The 19,888-nt window shown below is 43.7% G+C and overlaps 1 protein-coding gene across 4 annotated transcripts in view; it reads right to left on the bottom strand.

Annotated features, from left to right (window-relative positions):
- The window catches only part of HSD17B3 (hydroxysteroid 17-beta dehydrogenase 3), a 1,142,586-nt gene that overhangs the window by 55,534 nt on the left and 1,067,164 nt on the right, over nucleotides 1-19,888 (bottom strand). For all 4 annotated transcript variants that reach the window (XM_086961177.1, XM_086961176.1, XM_086961175.1 and 1 more), the window contains one exon: nucleotides 15,514-15,653. In XM_086961177.1, the coding sequence (XP_086817303.1) occupies nucleotides 15,522-15,653 (132 nt within the window). In that variant the 3' untranslated portion in view covers nucleotides 15,514-15,521. The remainder of the gene's footprint in view (nucleotides 1-15,513; nucleotides 15,654-19,888) is intronic.

The raw sequence follows: 19,888 nt of genomic DNA, 5'->3' as shown, positions 1-19,888 counted from the left end.
GGCCTCGTCAGTAGCGGTCTGTGTCCAGTGTCACATGGCTGACACAACATGTACGACAGGCACCCAGGTGATGTCCAGTAAACTGCCGCACTGGTTTTGGTATCCTACAATGCTGCTCCGAAAATTGGCGTGCGGCGGCCCGGGGGGGGGGGGGGGGGAGGCGGCGTGAACGGGTCTCCCCAGGTGGCGGCCATCTAGCTGAGTTGCGCTCGCTCTTGCGGCCACAGCGTCTCGCTCACCATGTTGTGGAGTTGCTCCCACTCTTGCAGTGCAGCGATAGGCGGCTGCCACATGGCTGTCAAAATGGCGGACGGCTCTTCGGTTTTGGGCCTGGTCCACTGAAATGGCCCTGGGACACCTTGGAAGTCGGACGCTTGCCTGCTAGGGCTTGGGCTCCATTCTCGAAAAGCGTCCCCTCAGCCGTGAAGATTGTATAAAAGTCTTGGGGGCCCCCGACTCCCGCAGGCTTCCGGTGGGGAGCGGCTGCCATGATTGCTCGCGGAATGACCACGACGGAGCCACGAGATGGTGGTGCTCTCATGCTGACGCCAGCTTCAGTCTGAATGATCCAGAAACAAGGTGGGGCTTTCATCGTTTGGGAAAAAAAAATGTTCTAAACCAATGAAAAGTGTTATTTTTAGGTCATATGACCAAGCCTTCCATCTTTAGGAAACCAAAAGTAAAATGAACCAATGAAAAGTTTTATAAACAAGTCACATGACCTGTTATGCGACATAGGGCTACAAAAAGCGTAGAAAATCCGTTGGCACGTGAGGCGGCGTCAGTAGCGGACCGATGTGCGAATAGGCCGAAGGCAGCACAACGCGCCGAGATCCGGATGGCACCGAGGTGGTGTCCAGCAAATTGCCGCACTGGTGTGGCCATCCTACAATGCTGCGCCGAAAGACGGCGTGTCCAGCTGAATTGCGGTCACTGTTGCGGTATAGTGACTCGAACGCGCCGAGATCCGGATGGCGCCGAGGTGGTGTCCAGCAAATTGCCGTACTGGTGTGGCCATCCTACAATGCTGCGCCGAAAGACGGCGTGTTCAGCTGAGTTCTGGTTACTCTTCCGGCACAGTGACTCGAACGCGCTGAGATCCGGATGGCACCGAGGTGGTGTCCAGCAAGTGGCTGCACTGGTGTGGCCATCCTACAATGCTGCGCCGGAAGTCGGCGTGGGGTGCCCCGTTGGCTTATGAGGTGATGTCAGTAGCGGACCGATGTGTGAATAGGTCGGAACCAGCACAAGGCGCCAAGATCCGAATGGCAAGTCCTGGATGTTGAGTGCCTCAGTTGAGATTTCTGAGAAGTGCTTGTAGAACTGTCTGAAGCTTATTTGCACCTGCTGCAGCTTCACTAGGTCCGGCGGAACTTGTTGCCTTTTCCTTTGTGCTTCTTTTCCTACAATGCGTTTCTTCTGAAGACACGACCAGGTCCCTGAATGTGTGCAGGGGGACGCTATTGAATGAATGAACGCGCCGAGATCTGGATGGCACCGAGGTGGTGTCCAGCAAATTGCCGCACTGGTGTGGCCATCCTACAATGCTGCGCCGAAAGACGGCGTGTCCAGCTGAGTTGCGGTCACTGTCAGTAGCGGACCGATGTGCGAATAGGCCGAAGGCAGCACAACGCGTCGAGATGCGGATGGCACCGATGTGGTGTCCAGCAAATTGCCGCACTGGTGTGGCCATCCTACAATGCTGCGCCGAAAGACGGCGTGTCCAGCTGAGTTGCGGTCACTGTCAGTAGCGGACCGATGTGCCGAGATCTGGATGGCCAAGTTTCAAGTTTCATCTGGCAGTTTTTCTCCATCCCTCCTGGATCAAAGAAGGTGAATGCTAAATATGCCACCTGCCTCATCTGAACATATGAAGTTAACTTGTATACACTGTGGTGCTATGCTGTCCTATGGCAGCATGAGCATCAACCTGATGAATACGGCATTCGAAAATCATAAATGCCCTAATGCACCCAAGAAGTAATTTTTTTTTTGCTCCAGTTGAGCCGTTTTCAATGCCTGTTTTTTGTTGTTTCCCCTCCATCAAGAACAAAACAAAAATACAAGGCGCTAAGATCCGAATGGCAAGTCCTGGATGTTGAGTGCCTCAGTTGAGAGTTCTGAGCAGTGCTTGTAAGACTGTCTGAAGCTTATTTGCACCTGCTGCAGCTTCACTAGGTCCGGCGGAAATTTTTTCCTTTTCCTTTCTGCTTCTTTTCCTACAATGCGTTTCATCTAAAGACACGACCAGGTCCCTGAATGTGTGCAGGGGGACGCTATTGATTGAATGAAAATGGCGGCTTGACACAAAGCTGACTCAAGCGTTACTGTTGGTGCTATACAGACAAAAATTGGTTTTCAGTTTGTACATTCTTCAGGTTTTTTTTCCATCTAAGTCTGATTGAGAGTTTGTAGAAAAATGGCTTCAGATTTTCCACATACTACTCTTCAACATTCTTCCTAAATGTAACAATGTGAAACTCACTAGGAGAACGGCTGTTTCTGTTTCCTTTCAAAATGCTGCCACCAATATTTTCTGAATAGAAGACACCATCTTGTAACATAAAGGGCCGAAAGGGGTTCTGGTCTGGCCGATGGTTGGTGGAGACATTTTGACTATATCTTGGACCTGCCCGGCCTCGCCCAAAATGGCGCCGGTATAAATGGGACTCGTAACTCTTTGCCCGCAAATGTATATCTAGAAAATGTTATTGTAAGTGGCCCTGTCGTATTTTAATTACAAAATGTACGTCCACCGATTCCGCAACTGTTAGACACCTTTGTTCTTGTCACCTAATGGCCCGCTCGTTACGTTCTTCTACAGTGTAAATGTCTCCTCATCATATACGATTTGAGTTTGCTCCGTGGCCGGCCCACGTGGTTATAGGCCCGTATTTGTATACTGACATTTTCACAATAAAGGTTTTTAAAACAAAACACGGTAGTAGTATTTTCATTTGTAAAGTTTTTACTTTTAGTGACTGTTTTGGAATCAGTAAAAGGCAAGTGAAATAAAGCAGTCCAATTACATGACGGATAAAAGGTATAATATGTAGGAACGCAGTAAAGATAAATGGTCAAGGGCAGTTGTGTTTTTCATGTCTGCAACATAAAGTGATCGATAAGAATCTGATAATCAGGCGTATCGGCGACTAAGACAGCAGGCCGAATCTCTTTTACTCAACGGCTCCGTCATGGAAGGAAGAAACGCCCTTTTTCTCGAAAAAGGAATATATTTTACTTGCAAGACAGTTGTAAATTTTCCGGGAAAGTACATTAGCCTGGAATATTATAACATATGTTTGAAAAAAAAATATTGTTCGAAAATAATAAAAAGCGTAATTTTTAGGTCATAAGACCAAGCTTTTCATCATTAAATTAACAAAAGTAAAATGAACCAATGAAAAGTTTTATTAACAAGTCACATGACCTGTTATGCTTACGTTACGCGCTGCGCGCCGCGCCTCGGATCACTTCCGGGTGCGCTAACGCGGCGTGTCATAAAACGCATTACGCGACAACGTAGGTCAAGAATATAGTCTAAATGTCTCCACCAACCAGCGTTCAGAACACAACCCCTTTCAGCAGTCCAAAAAGTTCTGTTAAATGACAACAGAGGGGACAGGCAACAAGAACCATCAGTCAAAGAGGGGAGGGCAAGTTCTTCTCTTCCGGGTCATGTTGGGGCGCTACCGGAACTGATCGAATTGGTAGTCTACAGTGTTTCTGGATGTTTCACACTAAAGCTGGCGTCAGCATGAGACCACTACCATCTCGTAGCTCCGTCGTGGCCATTCCACGAGCAATCATGGCAGCCGCTCCCCACCAGAAGCCTGCGGGAGTCGGAGGCCCCCCAGACTTTTGTAGAATCTTCACGGCTGAGGGGACGCTTTTCGAGAATGGGACCCAAGCCCTAGCAGACAAGCGTCCGAGTTCCAAGGTGTCCCAGGGCCATTTTAGTGGACCAGGCCCAAAACCGAAGAGCCGGCCGCCATTTTGAGAGTCCTGTGGCAGCCGCCTATCGCTGCACCGCAAGAGCGGGCGCATCTCAACTACATGGTGAGCGAGACGCTGTAGTCGCAAGAGCGGGCGGAAAACAGCTGAATGGCGGAAGAGGCACAGTGTAGCAAAAGCGGGCGGAATGGCAACTAAAACGATAAAGGGGCGCCCCACTACAGCTTGTCTTCAGGTCAAACGGATTGTGGGACAAGGTCCAGAATTGAAGAGTCATCAAAAGGCAAAAAGTACCGCCGGGAGCCGGCCGCCTATGTCGGGGGCGATCTCAGGCTACACCAGTGCTATAAGACTTGGGGAGGGTGTCGGAGCCAAGCGTCTTCTCCGAGTCCATGGCCATCACAGCGTCCCTCAGGGGCCTCCGTCAAGCTGTTTAGGAAGGTAACATATCACATTGTTTTCTAATGCAGTCAGGTCCACAAACGACACTCACTTACTTTGAGAATAATGAAGCTGCAGTAGGTGGAAATAAGCTTCAGACAGTGTTACAAGCGCTGCTCAGAACTCTTAACTATGGCACCCAACATCTAGAACTTATGCTATTTGAGAATGGTAGTGACATCGAAGCATCTCAGGGACCAAAACCATTAACGTACTTTCACGTATGAAAATCTTACTTGGGGAGGGGGCAGGAGCGAAGCGCCCCCTCCCAGTCAGCGCCACCACACCGTATGTTGAAAATCTGAAGCCATCGTTCTACAAAGTCAACCAAACTTGGATTGAAAAATCTAGAAAAATGTACAAACTGAAAACCAGTTTTGGTCTGCATAGCATCAGTAGCAACGCTTGAGTCAGCTTTGTGTCAAGCCGCCATTTTGATTCAACAAAGCACAGGCATTGAAAAAGGCTGAAATTCAGAACTCTAAACTATGGCACCCAACATCCAGGAGCTTGCTATCCGGATCTTGGAGCCTTGTGCTGTTTTCGATCTATTCACACATCGGTCGACTACTGACATCATCTTATAAACCAACGTTATGTAAATAGTTTTTTAATAAAATGTTTTACCCTGTTTCTTTGCTGGTGTGTTGTCTATATTTTTAATATTTGCATAGGGTTTGTCATTATTTTGTGCGGGATGGGTGATGGAGCCGAGCTGTCTTGCAGCCCTCATGGTGTGGAGCTCAGTTCATGTCACTATTTTCGTATTTCTCAAGAAGGGTTGTTCCTAATATTTCTATTTTAGCGAGGTCAAAAAGAGATCCAATTAGTGGCCTACTGATTTTGCTCGATTACTTTTATTTTTTTTACACGATTTTTCACTATCTGCAAAGACTAAACAGAGTATTGCGACTTTGTGCTTGTTTGTAAATAGAGAATGATCCAAAGAGAACCAATTCTAAAACAGTAAATGCTTGGACAACAATCAATCAAATGGAGAGACAAGGAGGTACGACGGATTACAACGGAGGGGAGGGGGGGGCAGCGTTCAAAGCACATCAGCGTGCATAAATACGAAAATGTTTTTATCTATCACGTACTTGACATTTTAAAGCTTTTCATATTTGCTATTAAAAAACCAATGAAATTCACAGAAAAAACCATAGGTTATAGTGGATATATAGTTAGGAATTTGCATTTACAAAACCTAGAAAATTCAATGAAAAAACCATAGGTTATAGGCCATATATAGTTAGGAATTAGCATTTACAAAACCTTATTTTACTCGCATAAAACCATTGAAATTCCATATATAGTTAGCTAACTATAAGCGCTAACTATATATCGCGCACCCGCAATCCACTGCTGATGATGTCACATATTACATCATTCATGACATGGTCAGTGACATCACTGATGACATCACTGATGACATCTCAAATGACATCACTGATGACAACTCAAATGATATCAATGATGACATCTCAAATGACATCACTGATGACAACTCAAATGACATCACTGATCACATCACTCATGTGATAATACAATGAACCTCTTCAGACTCTAATATAACCTTACATACACTCAGTATAAACAGACACTCACAGACTGTCACTCATCCATGGAGTTACTTACACACCTAGTCAGTCATGCAAAGAATCAATCACACCTCCATTTCCTCAACTATACAGTTATACACATCTTACTTATTCAAACATATAATAACACATATTTACTCTCTTATATAATCCCTGATACAAGCTCACAGTGATCGATACAGCCACTCACACATTCACTGGCTCTTATGTTCAGTTATTTATATATCTCAACTCTCACATGTATTGTGTTTTACATACGTACTTACTTGCACATGTAGCAATGAGAAATCCATTCACTCACCAACACACCCATGCACAGTCAACCGCCCATATAGCTGTTTCCACATGCACTCTTGAACTCATACTCCTAGTGAATCAACTGCTTACACATCTATGCACAGAGTCACGCACCTCCCAGCCACCCACACACACACTCAGCCTCCCATTCAAATATTTGGGCAACCAATCAATAACCCATATGGCCACTCTTATAGCTACTGATCAACACATGCAGCAGCTTACACAACATCAAACATACTGATGCACGAATTAAGACAGTTTAGTCACTAACCCATGTACTCAGTGAGACACATTTAATCACTCACTCATACAGTCAGTCATGCACCTACTAAATTCTTCATCCAGACACTTATACATCCACTCATTCTTCAATATGTGAAACATATTTAAACTTTACAGACACATACAATCATTGGATGTTGTGATCAGTGATGTCATCAGTGATGTCACTGACCATGTCATGAATGATGTAATATGTGACATCATCAGCAGTGGATTGCGGGTGCGCGATATATAGTTAGCGCTTATAGTTAGCTAACTATATATGGAATTTCAATGGTTTTATGCGAGTAAAATAAGGTTTTGTAAATGCTAATTCCTAACTATATATGGCCTATAACCTATGGTTTTTTCATTGAATATATATATATATACATACATACATACATACAAACATACATATATATATATAAATATCGAAGAACACCTTACTCCAAAGAAAGCAGGCTGGGGTCCGGAGGGGGTTCCAACAGGTAAGCTTTATTCATAAGGCGCAGCAGGATTAGTGGCGGCGTATGCATTTCGGGTGAGTGTATGTGCCCTCATCAGTGCCCTTCACTACAAAGAGAATGCTTTTCAGTCCCGCTCCCCTTCACAATTTAAAAGAGGTGAGCCGCTCCTCCCCCGCCGGAATAGCAATCACCTGCTGCTTTACTGGAGTCCAATACTTCCTACAGCTCCCAGAATGCTCCATAATACACACTCTGGTTGGTGAAACAGAGGTCAAACAAATGTCAGTTGATGGAGCGAGATTAAATAAAATGGGTTCACTTGCACTGCATCCGAAGTCACAAAGCGTCCCATCGGGTCCCATCGGGTCCCCTCGGGCTGTCACGACCATTCGGCTCAGGAGAAAGCTTGACAGGGGCCATGTGTGCATTGCACGTAGGCCTCCCGGGGTAAATACCTCGGATCTAGTCGGTCCCTCCAGGGCGTTGTGGTAGACTTCGGATTAGTCGATCCCTCGACTCAAGAACTGCAGCAAAGCAAAGCCAGCAACATCCGGATCTTTTGTGCGGCAGGAACTCCCATATTGCGCTACTGGCCAGTGCAAAAAATATCGAAGAACACCTTACTCCAAAGAAAGCAGGCTGAGGTCCAGAGGGAGTTCCAACAGGTAAGCTTTATTCATAAGGCGCAGCAGGATTATTGGCGGCGTATGCATTTCGGGTGAGTGTATGTGCCCTCATCAGCGCCCTTCACTCCAAAGAGAATGCTTTTCAGTCCATATATATATATAAAATATATTTTTGGACCAAGGGTACTTGTAGGCAATATGAGCTAATCAATTTTGTGCCCCACAGTGTATTCTATTAGATAATATTGGGCAATTGAATTGTTTGTGTCCTTATAGCATAGGCTCATCAAGTTTGCTCATTTTCTATTTTTTGCCTGAATTCTCTTTCTATCCTATTGTGTGTCATCTGTTCCTTGTAAGGTTGTTTCCTTTATGGTTCTTTGTAACCTGAAATAAAGAAATGTGATTGATTGACTGAATTGACTGCAAGGATAGCTGAGTTGAATTCAGACTATTGTCTGTCAGAGTCTCAGAAGGTGACAAATGGAAAACAGCATTCCATACTAAATTTAATTTCTTGAATAGTAGGTGATGCCTTTTGGACTCTGCAATGATCCAGCAGCATTTCAGCAGTGTGTAATTGAGGTACTGAGAAGGTTGTTAGATGTGTTCTATATTGTCTTTTTGGTATTTCCATCTATTCTGACGCTAGGATAAATACATGTCTATTTCACACTACTACTGTAGAGTTACTAGGTGATGTTAAACAATAAAACAAATAATAGGTAAGCTGCGATGTTCACAAGATAGTGGCCTAAATCAATAAAACAAATCAATGAAAAAGAAAATCTATATTACATTGCAGTCATAAAAACCTACAGGACCAATATGTGGAAATTGGTATACATTCCACTCTAGACTAAAAATGTAATTGAATCACAAAATCTTTGCATCTACTCAGTAGACCCGGATTCCTCATAGGAACTATTTCATCTTCTTGATTCCACCTAATCATAGGTACTTCTATCCAAGCACACATTCTGTCCTAATCCAGGCCCCCTTCAACATGCTACCTCTCACCACATGCTCACAGTTCGACCACTGCCAATTCCACACTTACACATATTTCTCTCTCATTGTTTGTACAGCCACCTCAGAACTATACTTCAACTCGTTCTTCCTCATTTTGCCAAGCAACCTTACATATATCCTGTTCCATTTCCTAATCCTGCTCACCAGCACAACTTTATTCGCTTCAATTTGAGACTTTCCTGCACAGTGGCATCTACTCCCATTCTGTGCTCTTCACATTCCGTGCTCATCCCTGCTCCCACTTATTCTTATTTGGAGAAACCAGTCTGGCCACAATATCTTTTATACCACTTTCCCCAGTAAAGTAAAGAATAGAGACAACCTTGCAAAACTATCGGATGTACTTTGACAGGCATACAACATGGAACAAAGAGCATCAGCCAATACCACACCAGCTACCACTGCCTCCCTGCGGCATTCACTAGCCTCTTTGCCCTCTCAGCCATTCTATTTCCCTAAGAAAAATATAACCTGAACTTCTTATGCTTTATACCCACTTCAACCAAAAGCATCTGTATCTCCACGGAGAAAACTACACTCCATTGTCCAACACTATCTCATTTGAAAACATATCTATTGGAAATGCAATTGCATTGTTTTATTTGGTTCTCTTGTGAACAGGTCTTCCACTCATTTTCATCTATGGTCCAACAACATTGTGGCAAATGTCTCAGAAGCTATCAAAGCATGTAAATGACTTTATGAAATCAATTTTTACCTTTTCTATTTTACTTTCTGGACATTCTCCTTCTATCATTTGGTGGTATTTTACTCCTTTTACGTTCTTTATTGCCCTGCATGCACCCTACATACTTTTCCACATTCCTTTCCAGGACTTCCTTTCCACCTCCTGGGTCCATCTCAAACCAGCAGCACCATTCACTCACTATTTTCATATTACGGGTCATGCTCTGATGTCCTTTATGGGCAACAATGACAAGCCTATCTGTAACACGGTCTGAGAAATTTCATTCAGGGGTAACCTTTGATTCCACTATTCTGAATGGGTGTAGGCTTAAACTTAAGCTGTCATTTCTAATCTAACCTTTCCTAGCATGTTCCATCACTTTCTTCACCTACACACCCACTGTCATGGCTGCTCTCCATACATCCTCTGTAACACATTCACTCGAAGAACACTAGTACTGGCTACCAAACACTCCTCATCTTTTTCACCTTCTCCTGGACCATTCTAAACTGATGCATAAGCTTTCATTATGAGCTGGCTAGAATTCAGGACAGAAGATACTGTGGCCGAAATTAATGACTGCAATTGTAATCTCCACTTCTGAATTTGATCAACATGAGATAAAGTCCCCTAACGGGAAAGTAACATGCAGGAAACAAAATTACTAAGTACTGGACTTTACCGCAATTATTTTCTATCGACTCTGAGGAAATGTAAAATGTAAGTGGACCAGAGAGTGGTTTTAAAGGGTGCCACGGCAAATCCAGGAAAATAGTCCTGGTATTCCCGCACACAGAAATTCTGTGTACGGAAACACAGGTCAACTCCGAATGCATACCCTATCCAACTCCTCCCTTAACTCATCCCGAACACTCGTTGACTGGTAGCTTATGTTATATTTTCCCGCTAAGGCATCTTGTTTCACTTGAAAAACATGTTTAAACTCTACCATTTCTCCAAGTTTATCATCAAACCCTCCAGAATGCCTTTATATTACTCACTGCATTTTCATACCTCTTTTATATCTGTTCACAAACATTAGCATTTGATGATCAGTTCCAAGCCTCAACACAATTCCCAAACATCCTTGATGATGCCAATCTGCTATGTTCTGTACAAAGGATGAGAAGCATACTTTTACTCAAACACAGTGTCCCTTGAATTATGCCAGGTCTTTGAAATACCATAAAACTACATTTTGATTCCCTACCATAAACACCTTCCATTATATGCAGAGATGGTGGATATTCAGTCAGACTGTATTCATTAATGGTCTTTCTGGAGATACTTGTTAACATGGACCCAGAGTTTGTTAGCAAATGAACTTTAACACCATCAAATGAAAACTTTTCAATGGGATCCACACACCCTAGCATAAAGCCCCCATTTACGCTCCTAGATAACTTGAAATTGTTCATGCTGTCAAACAGCACTCAACATGTTCCCCCTTAAACTCCAAACCCTATCAAAGAGAACACTTGCTTCATTCGTGTTGGACTTGGTCCTCTCTGCCAGGTCACACCCAAACAATTTGCCTTCGTCACTTCTGCTTGCTGAATCTGTTTTTGTTAACTTTTAGAACTCTGTGCACTTTACCATTATGGCTAGTTCTTGTGCCCACTTCTGAAAACATGGAAAAGCTGCCGACTAACTGGGGAACCAGGTTCGAGTCTTGTGTCAGCTCAACAGCATGTGGGCAAATCATTTAATCTCCCCATGCCTAAAACAACAAAAATTAATGCATCCTTGTGTAATGGCTGATGCTCAAGTAAGTGCTCCAATACCTTCAGTCAAGTTCTATATAAAACTGCAAAAAAACAACTTACATTTCAAAGAAGCTGCCTCAACACAGTCACAAAGAATTTGACACAAGCTTTTTGTCACCTAGACATCTTGAGATCTAGGCAGGGAGGAAGGAAATTCCAGAACCATCTGGGGTGGGAAACTCCAGAGGTTTCTACTACTCTAGAGCTGGTATATTGTAGAACTTCAGATCAATTCTTCGGTACACTTCTTGACCTTCAGAAGAGCACAGAAGGACTGCTTTGTACTCCAGTGGACTGCCCTGCTGCTTGAGGCCTGCCTTGTTTCTCAGAGCACTGCCCTGCTTATACCAGAGAACTGCCCTGCTCTTTGAGGCCTGCCTTGTTCTTTTGAGGACTTCCCAGCTGCTTAAGGTCTGCCCTGTTTTACGGAGGCCTGGCGTGCTGCTTGACACCTGCCATGCTGTTTGAAGGAGACATAGCAATCTTCTTGAACCCAGGACTATCCGAGTGACTCCAAGGGTCTTCTGTCCTGAGCTACAGGGACAGAACAAGCTGCAGAGGCCTCCCTGCAACTGTATCAGCTGACCTGCTACAACTGGCCCTGCCTGGACCTGCAACTGAAGGTGTCCAAAAATATTGTGGGACAAAATATTGTGTCAAGAATTTCGAGGACCGACTCATATGCACACAGCCCTGGGGAAAGCTTTAACACTTACACCACAGCTTGGGTTATTTAACATCTGGGACGCTACTGACCTCACAGAAGTCGAAAGACAATTTACAACCCTGGATTACACACTGGTTTAGAGAGAAGTGGCTAGGGGCATGGGGGACAGGCGCCTACCTCGTGTCTCCCTGTGGGCCAAAGCAATGGATAGATTTATGATTGCGGAGACTGAGGTTTTTAAGACTCGGGCATGCCCCAAAAAATGGGATAAGAAGTGGTCACGGTGGAACGAACACAGGGGAGATTTATGTGTGTTACCCACAACTGAAATGGAAATGTGAAGGCAAGAGAGACTGGTAGGAGATATGTAATGAACAACTCTTGATTAATGTTTTAACCGTACTATCTTGATGAAAATATGCAATGTGTCGTTCAATCATGTAATGTACCAATGTGATTCTAATCAATAAACAAAGTTAAAAAACCAAAAAAAAGTCTGGTATTTGTAATTACGGTATCCCCTTGCAATTTTCCCTAGTACATTTTGGCTGATCAAACCTGTACCGAAGGGAAACATGGAGTAAAAATCCAGTATAAACGGAATAAACATGTGATTCCCCCGCAAAAAAATAAAAATTAAAAAAAGAATATCGAGGACAAAAATGTCATGAAGGTAAGTTTCTATAGGTAAGCAAAGTTTAACTTTGTGTAACTCCACATCTATGTCCCTTGAAGATATATATATCCTACATTGTAGATGTGGAGTTAATAAAAGTAAATCCATACTTACCTATTTGTACTCACCTTCTTGGTATTTTGGTCCTCTATATTTTTGACACAATATTCTGTCCACATGATATTTTACGTCTGGTATTCTGCAAGTGATCCCAATTGGACTTGCCTGGGCCTGCAACTGGACCTTCCTGAGCCCTGTTGGACTCTGCTGGAGTGAGCAACTGATCCCCAAGCGGTGCCCAGTCGGTTCTGGACCTTTGCCTGCCATTAGTTGAGCTCCTCCTGTGAAATCCTAAAGTTTTGAACGCTGTGAACAGGACATTGAGAAGGTAACTTTTTCAGAGGGACTAACCTGGTCCCTGTATCAGGGCCATGCTCCATCGCGGTTGACCTGAACTTGTGACTTTGTCACAGTCCAGCTCAACAGTATACACCCCCAGTTCACTACTTTTATCTAAACCTTTAAAAATCAATATCATGAGTTTTACTGATTAGAAATTTATAATTTAGCTCTCAGATTGTTTATTATATTTTAACCTATTTTTCTAAAGTGGTTTGGAATGTTTCTTGTGTTGTGTTTTCACCTGGTTACTGTTTGTGTGCTGCATAAATACTTAACACATTGCCTCTAAGTTACGCATGACTGCTTTTGTGGCATCCTACCAGAGGGTTAAACACAGGTTAATTTAGTGACTTTTGTGGTTTACCCTGACAAGGATTTTGGTTGTTGCTTGAGAAGGGTTTCACCCTCATCAATCAATACCCAATTTCTCTCAATTTTGACCTTCACTTATGAAACCCATTCTCTCCTCTTGGAAAGCACTTCACTGGGGAATATCTCCATCAACACATGGTGGGAATGGCTGACATACATTAGGGACGTGCACTCTATTCTCGCTACCCAATACCTTTGTATTTCAGCCAATAAGACCCTGTGGAATAGCCTGGACTGATATCTTGAACTAATCAACCCCCTTGAGACAATTTTACAGTCTCTTTTCTAGCCAGTTTACCAATACCACATTGCTCTGGTCTACACTCGAAACTTCCATATCTCCTACTACAGTCTAGCTGACATTGCCTACTTAGTCTTGAGAGACCTCCTACACCATTCACTTGTTAACACTGGGTAATACCCTCTTCCCCTTTGCCCTTTTTTTATTTTTCCTTTGTGACTTCTCTCTGTCTTGCTCTCTTTTTATTCTCCTTTTACTTTCCCACCACACGGTTGAGCAACGGAGTAAGTTTGCTGAGATTTCTGACGCATGTCTCCCAGTCTTTGTACTAGCCATTTGTAAAATACGATACAATTACACTGTGTTAACCATACGTAGCTCATGTATGTATGCCAATCGATTGTTTTGCACTAAGATCCTTAATAAAAAAATTAATTAATAAAAAAAATGAGTATCTATCTTAAAAAGGTTTATCACTACTGAAATTCAATTTTTCAATACAATTTGGGTAATTTGTGAATTAATATTGGGCACATTATACCATCAGCATCAAATACTTAATTTCGGCATACATGCCTTAAAAGTTTTCACATTATACCTTCATGCATGTAACTTGCGCAACCAAACTTCATGATTACCTGCACACGACTTCGCTTCAGCCACTTGAATAAACCACATTAATGATTGAGCTTCTTGACCTCTTTAACCTCCTTACTACATCTGCATTACTGTGTACATGAAATCTACATGACAACTTGCAACAAACATCTAAAACAAATTGCAGGACAGCATGGTAACATTCATATATAACAAACCAGACAAATTCCATGATAATTTGTTCACAAACCTCTTGGCAAACATTATAACAAATAACCCTGGGCCAAGTACTACGCTACACTCGCGTAGTTTGCGAAGTTTGTGCTACTTCGCACTACGCGAATTGCACAGTGCAAACATGCGTAGCATAGCGTAGCTGTCATATTTTGCTTGCTTCAAGTCCTGAACGCCAAGTTGGCAACCGCGAGCGAGCAAAATGACAGCCAGACGAGACTTTTTCCTTGTTCGCAATAGGCAACATCAAGTTGCCAATCGCGAGCTTGGAAAATAAACCTCCCGGCGAGATTCTCAACGTGGAGAGGTCAGGTTTCTCATTGCGAGTGGTCACGTATGCTCGCGAGTGGTCGCATATGCTCACGACTGCTCACGATGAGAAACTACCAGTCCGTGTTGAGAAAGCTGCCGCTCAAGTAGAAAACTACTCGAGCGGCAGAAATGAACCGCTTGCACTGGCAAGATGAGGTTTGCACTGATTGCACAGTGCGGACAAGCATCCGGCACTGTGCAATCAGTGCGAACAGCATTTTGCACAGTGCACTATGCAGGTTGCGTAGCTATGCGTAGCTCGAGTAGTGCGAAGTGCACTTCGCATAGCTATGCGTAGCGCTACTACGCAATCTGCGCCCAGGGTTAACAAACTATAATTTCTTATGCATGTCGAAGACTCTCAAGTTATACACATCCCATTGAGTAGCGTGCTGCCACCCAAAAAGCAATTTAGTAGACACTACATAAATGCAGACACCATAGAGTACCATTCCAGATCTCCCTCAGCACTTTCTTGACCCCATCACCCCCCACTGTATAGCTGTGTGCCTAGCTGGGTGTACTAGAGTTTTAAGGTGTCAGGAATTCCTGGCCACATTATTCTCAGAGGTGAACTGCTGCCCCAAGCCTGCTTCATCCAGCAGTAAATGACATTGGAAGGAGCACCGCAGTCTACAACCTGTCTTTAATGGTTGTGAATGGGTCTTGGCTGGGTCAAGACTACAACTACCTGGAATAGGAGGGTCCTGGTAGCCATGAGAGATTAGACCCCAACCTAGCAGGCGATGGAGGTGGGGGATATCAAATCACAGCCAGCAAGAGTAGAACAGGGACCTTGCCCTCACTTGCCCCAGAAAAGTTCAAGTCTTGACCCGTTTATGTTTAGAAAAACAGCATATTAGTCATACACACCTGTAAAACTATGCCTTAGAGTGCTTCTTTTCTCCAGCTTTTCCATCCACCTGTAAACGTATCCTAATACTCTCCAGAAATTTATTTTGGACCCAATCATTATGTAGCAGCCACAGGGGAATACAGTTCATGATGCGCCCCTGAAAGAGAATATCAAGAGTAAAAGTTGACAAAATAAGCTGTCATATCTGGAGAAGGGTGATATCTAGTGCATCTTTTGAATACCTGCATTCAGTGATACTCATTCTGCAGTGGAATGATTTTCTTTGTAATTATGGGTTATTTGAAGTTCACTCTGGCATTATACTTTTCTCAAGGAATATTACAATACAAATGAATCTATGGTGAAAATTACAAAAATTGTTCTCCAAATATTAAACTAGCTCAAAGGGTAAACTAGGAGTGTACATGATTAGTGGGATGCAAGCAAGAGGAGACACAGAACAGAAGTAGGGAAATTGGATCGAAGGCAGATATGTGTAAAATTGAAGTCAGAGTTTTGCAGGGTTTCTGATTTTGATTTGTATTTTTTGCGAAAATTTTAACATTTCTGAGTTCACCTTTGCCAGAGTGAGGTTTCCTTCTGCAATGCAAGTACATTTTTGCTATGTAGCGGGAATAATCTTACATAATCTACGAGAAATATATTTCTCCAAGTTTACCGTTTCCAAGACTTTTCTATGCACATTGGCAAATGTTGTAGAATTTTCTCAACATGTTTAACTAACTGCTTTCTCCAAAGTGTTTTAACTTTTTTGTGTAAAATAAGGTTATGGGTGGTAAATTGTCATAAAAGTCACAATTTTCAGATGTACATGGTGAAATTTCAAAACCTTCCGAAATGTTGCCACATTTTTTTAAAGTCTTTGCAACTTTTTATTAATGTAGTTGAAATGTAATCTGCACTTAACAAGCCCCTGGCCAGAAAAGCATCTTTTCATTAGAACGTTAATGTAGTTGCATCTATTTCTAGGAGTGTGTAGCTACTTTCACATCAGCCTGGATGTGAGCAGTTCTAGGCCATGGACCACAGTCACCCAAACAAATATGATGATGGCTCTTCCTTATCAATAGAGAAGCTTACAAAGGGTGCCTTTACATTCTTTTTTTCTTCATGTATTTTTTTATTGGTTTCCAGTTACGTTGTACATCATTTCCAATACTGGTATAGTATTTCAGGTGTATAAATGCAGGAGTAAATCACAACATAAGGAAAAAACGTAATCCCCAACATTCCCCACCTTCTTGATTGTTCATGTGAGAGTGTAATAAACATTTAATACGATTGATAATACACAACTAGAATCATGGGGCCTTATTTATGAAGGACTTGCGCCGTAGGTGCGTCACTTTTTCCCATGTTAAAAGTGACGCACCGGCGGCGCAAGTCCTTCATAAATAAGGCCCATGGGATATTAGTTTCAGTCCTTGCGCTGTGGTCGGATGTACCTCGCAATTGTCTGGTCTCTTGTCTGCCATCTAGTTGGTTTCTTGGAGTACAGCTTCATTGTTTCCACCCTCTTACAAGTTCTCTATTACCCAGACCTAGCACAATAACTTTTATATCTTGTCACCAGAACCATCCATCTCCTCATCCGCTCGTTATTCAAACAGCATCTGTCTCCATGCTATCAGGCCCTCCTCCAGTTGTTCATCACATCTCATATGCTTCTTTCTAACCTCCTCAGCCGCTGCCCATTCAGACATTTCACATAGCTATTCTGTGTATTTGGGTGGATATGCACCCATCTATTTAACAGCAATCCACGTTGTAGCCAGCACCAAACCTAGCTTCAGGAGTTCACGGAAAAAGGGTACGATTCCAATGTTGTTCGGTAATTGTTCAGAACGAATCAGTCTCTGAATTGTTTCCAAACGAATCGGGTCCTGCAAGTCCGAACAACCAATTACGATGCTTCCCAACATCGTTAGGATGGACTCACATTGACTTCAATGGGAGCCTATGTTCCAAATGCAAACACCAGCCCCAATTGAAAAAAGGGGTTACTGGGGTAAACCTTGCACCCTGTGGCAGGCACCCTATGGTGCCTGCCACACGGTGCAAGGTTGTGGAGAAGGGGCCCATAGGTCGAAAGGTCCGGGTAAAGGGGGGCCTGCTACGGGCTCCCAAAGACAGATTCTGAAAGCTGTTTTGTGTCGGGCAGACCGAATCTGAACAGCTTTCCGAATAGGGCATCGTAATCGCACATTCGGAAACCGTGTCCATAGAGCTGTACGATTCGGCTAAAAAAGACCCGGGCTGTTCGAATGCCTTTCAGAACCGATACGGACAGCATGAACAGTTTCCAGGCATCATAATCGGCCGTTGGGAAATGTGTATGATTCGTTCGGAAACAAGGGTTACAAATTGGATTCTGCAATACCAAATCCCATTCGGAGCCTTTCTGAATGACATCGGAATCGGCCTCTAAGTTTCCGTTTTGGAGGGGCTATAATTAGGCCCAGCAGCATCTCACATGGGTTAGACAAGACTTCCCACCCCGTTGCCCTGTTTACGTTTTGCAAGACTTTATTCCAGTAGGGCACTATGGATGAGCAGCTCCACACCACATGCGCAAAGTCCACTTCTGAGGTCCTGCATTACGGGCATCTGTCAGATCGAGTAGGGTAAATGGCGTGAAGTGGCCTGGGAGAGAGGTATTCCTGGTGTACGTATTTATACTGTACAAGTTTAAAGAGTGCATTAGAGCTTACAGTACACGCCCCCATGTGTACTTTTTGCCACTCTCATGAGGTTAAGGCCTCACCAAGCAGGTCCTGAAAATCTGCTGCGTTTCCAAGGAATTGTCTCTGGCAGGTCCTCTCGGAGCCCACAATATAAATGTGTTATGAGTCTTCATCCTCCAGTAAGGTCTAACAGTCTGGTCAGTGTTTGTGAGGGTAATGGTTTATCAGGAAAACAGGGCCCAATCTAATGGGCCATAGCCGATATCTTAGCGTATCGCAGATACTGTCCAGTACCCAATGCAAATGAATCCATTGCATCATCTTGCATGATAAACTGGCCACCGAGATATACGTCTCCAGGGAGTCACATCCCCCTTCACGCCATCTCTGTACTGACATCACATCATCTATAGCCTCAAATGGTTTCAACACTCAGATTGGCATATCTCAAGCGTATGGGGCACAATGGAGCACTCCCATAACCAATTGTTCCCATATGCTACCCATCTGTCTGATCACGAACAGCTGCATTGTTGGTGTCAGTGCACTGCACATAAGTAGCTCAGGGCGTATGTGGCTCCCATGTGAGCCTCTCAGGAGCCTCTTTTCCCAGTTGTCTTCCACATCAAGCCAATGAATCATGTATTTGAGGTGAGCCGCAAAGTAGCGAAGTTTCAGACTGGGAAAGTCAATACCTCCCTGTTCTCACGTCTGCTTCAACATGGCGAGCCCTATCCACTTCCATTTAGTGGCACAAAGGAAATCTATTATCAGACTGTCTAACTCTTTAAAGTATCTTCTAGGGATCTCATTGAGTGTTCCCCGGCAAGACATACAAACACTGCAGTAACATCACCATTGTTACCAATGCAGCCCTACCCTTCAGGGAGAGTGTGAGTTCTTTCCAGAACCTTACTGAAGCACACAAGCCTTCAATTACTCCGCCTATATTAAGGTCCAGGAAATGCTGCTTCTCGTATGCAATCCTGATCCCCAATAACGAATACGCTCAGCTCCTCAAGGCATCCCAACTAGTGGTAGCATATCAGCGTCCAACTGAGAAATGCCGCCCAGAGACAACAGGCGTGATTTATTAGTGTTGACATACTCCGAAGTCCTCCAAAAGCACCGGGACCGAGTTTACAGGGTCCTGTACGTACAACAGGGCATCATCGGAATACAAAGACACCACATGTGCGTTGTTGCCGACCCGTATCCCCAAGGGCTCAAGCTTACGATGCAGCAGTGCCACCAATGGCGACCCTGTCACGTACCGTGATACAAGGGAAAGGTCTCAGATACCAGACCACCTATCTGGACCTTAGCTTTTGGTTCAGCGTACAGCAGCCTAATCCATTGAATATATCTAGTCCAAGACTCACCCTCTGCTGAACATACCACAGATAGTATCACGAGACTGCATCGAACACTTGTTCGATATCAAGAAACGCCAGTGCATATGACCCTTCCCACAAGTCAGGGTCATTAATAACATGGAACAGTCTATGCTGAAAAAAAGATGGTTCTTCTCTTTGGGATGAAGCCGCATTGATCTTCAAGCATCAGGGTCAGTAGATGTTGGAGCAGGTTCGCAGCCAACAACCTGCTCAACTTTTTAACGTCAACATTCAATAGTAAAAGTGGCCTATAGGACGTCCTCTCTACCGGCTCTTTACCTGGCTTTGGG

This window comes from Lissotriton vulgaris, chromosome 3_1 (genome assembly GCF_964263255.1).
Source record: "Lissotriton vulgaris chromosome 3_1, aLisVul1.2, whole genome shotgun sequence".
NCBI lineage: Eukaryota > Metazoa > Chordata > Amphibia > Caudata > Salamandridae > Lissotriton > Lissotriton vulgaris.
This window is presented reverse-complemented; position numbering and strand designations above follow the sequence as displayed.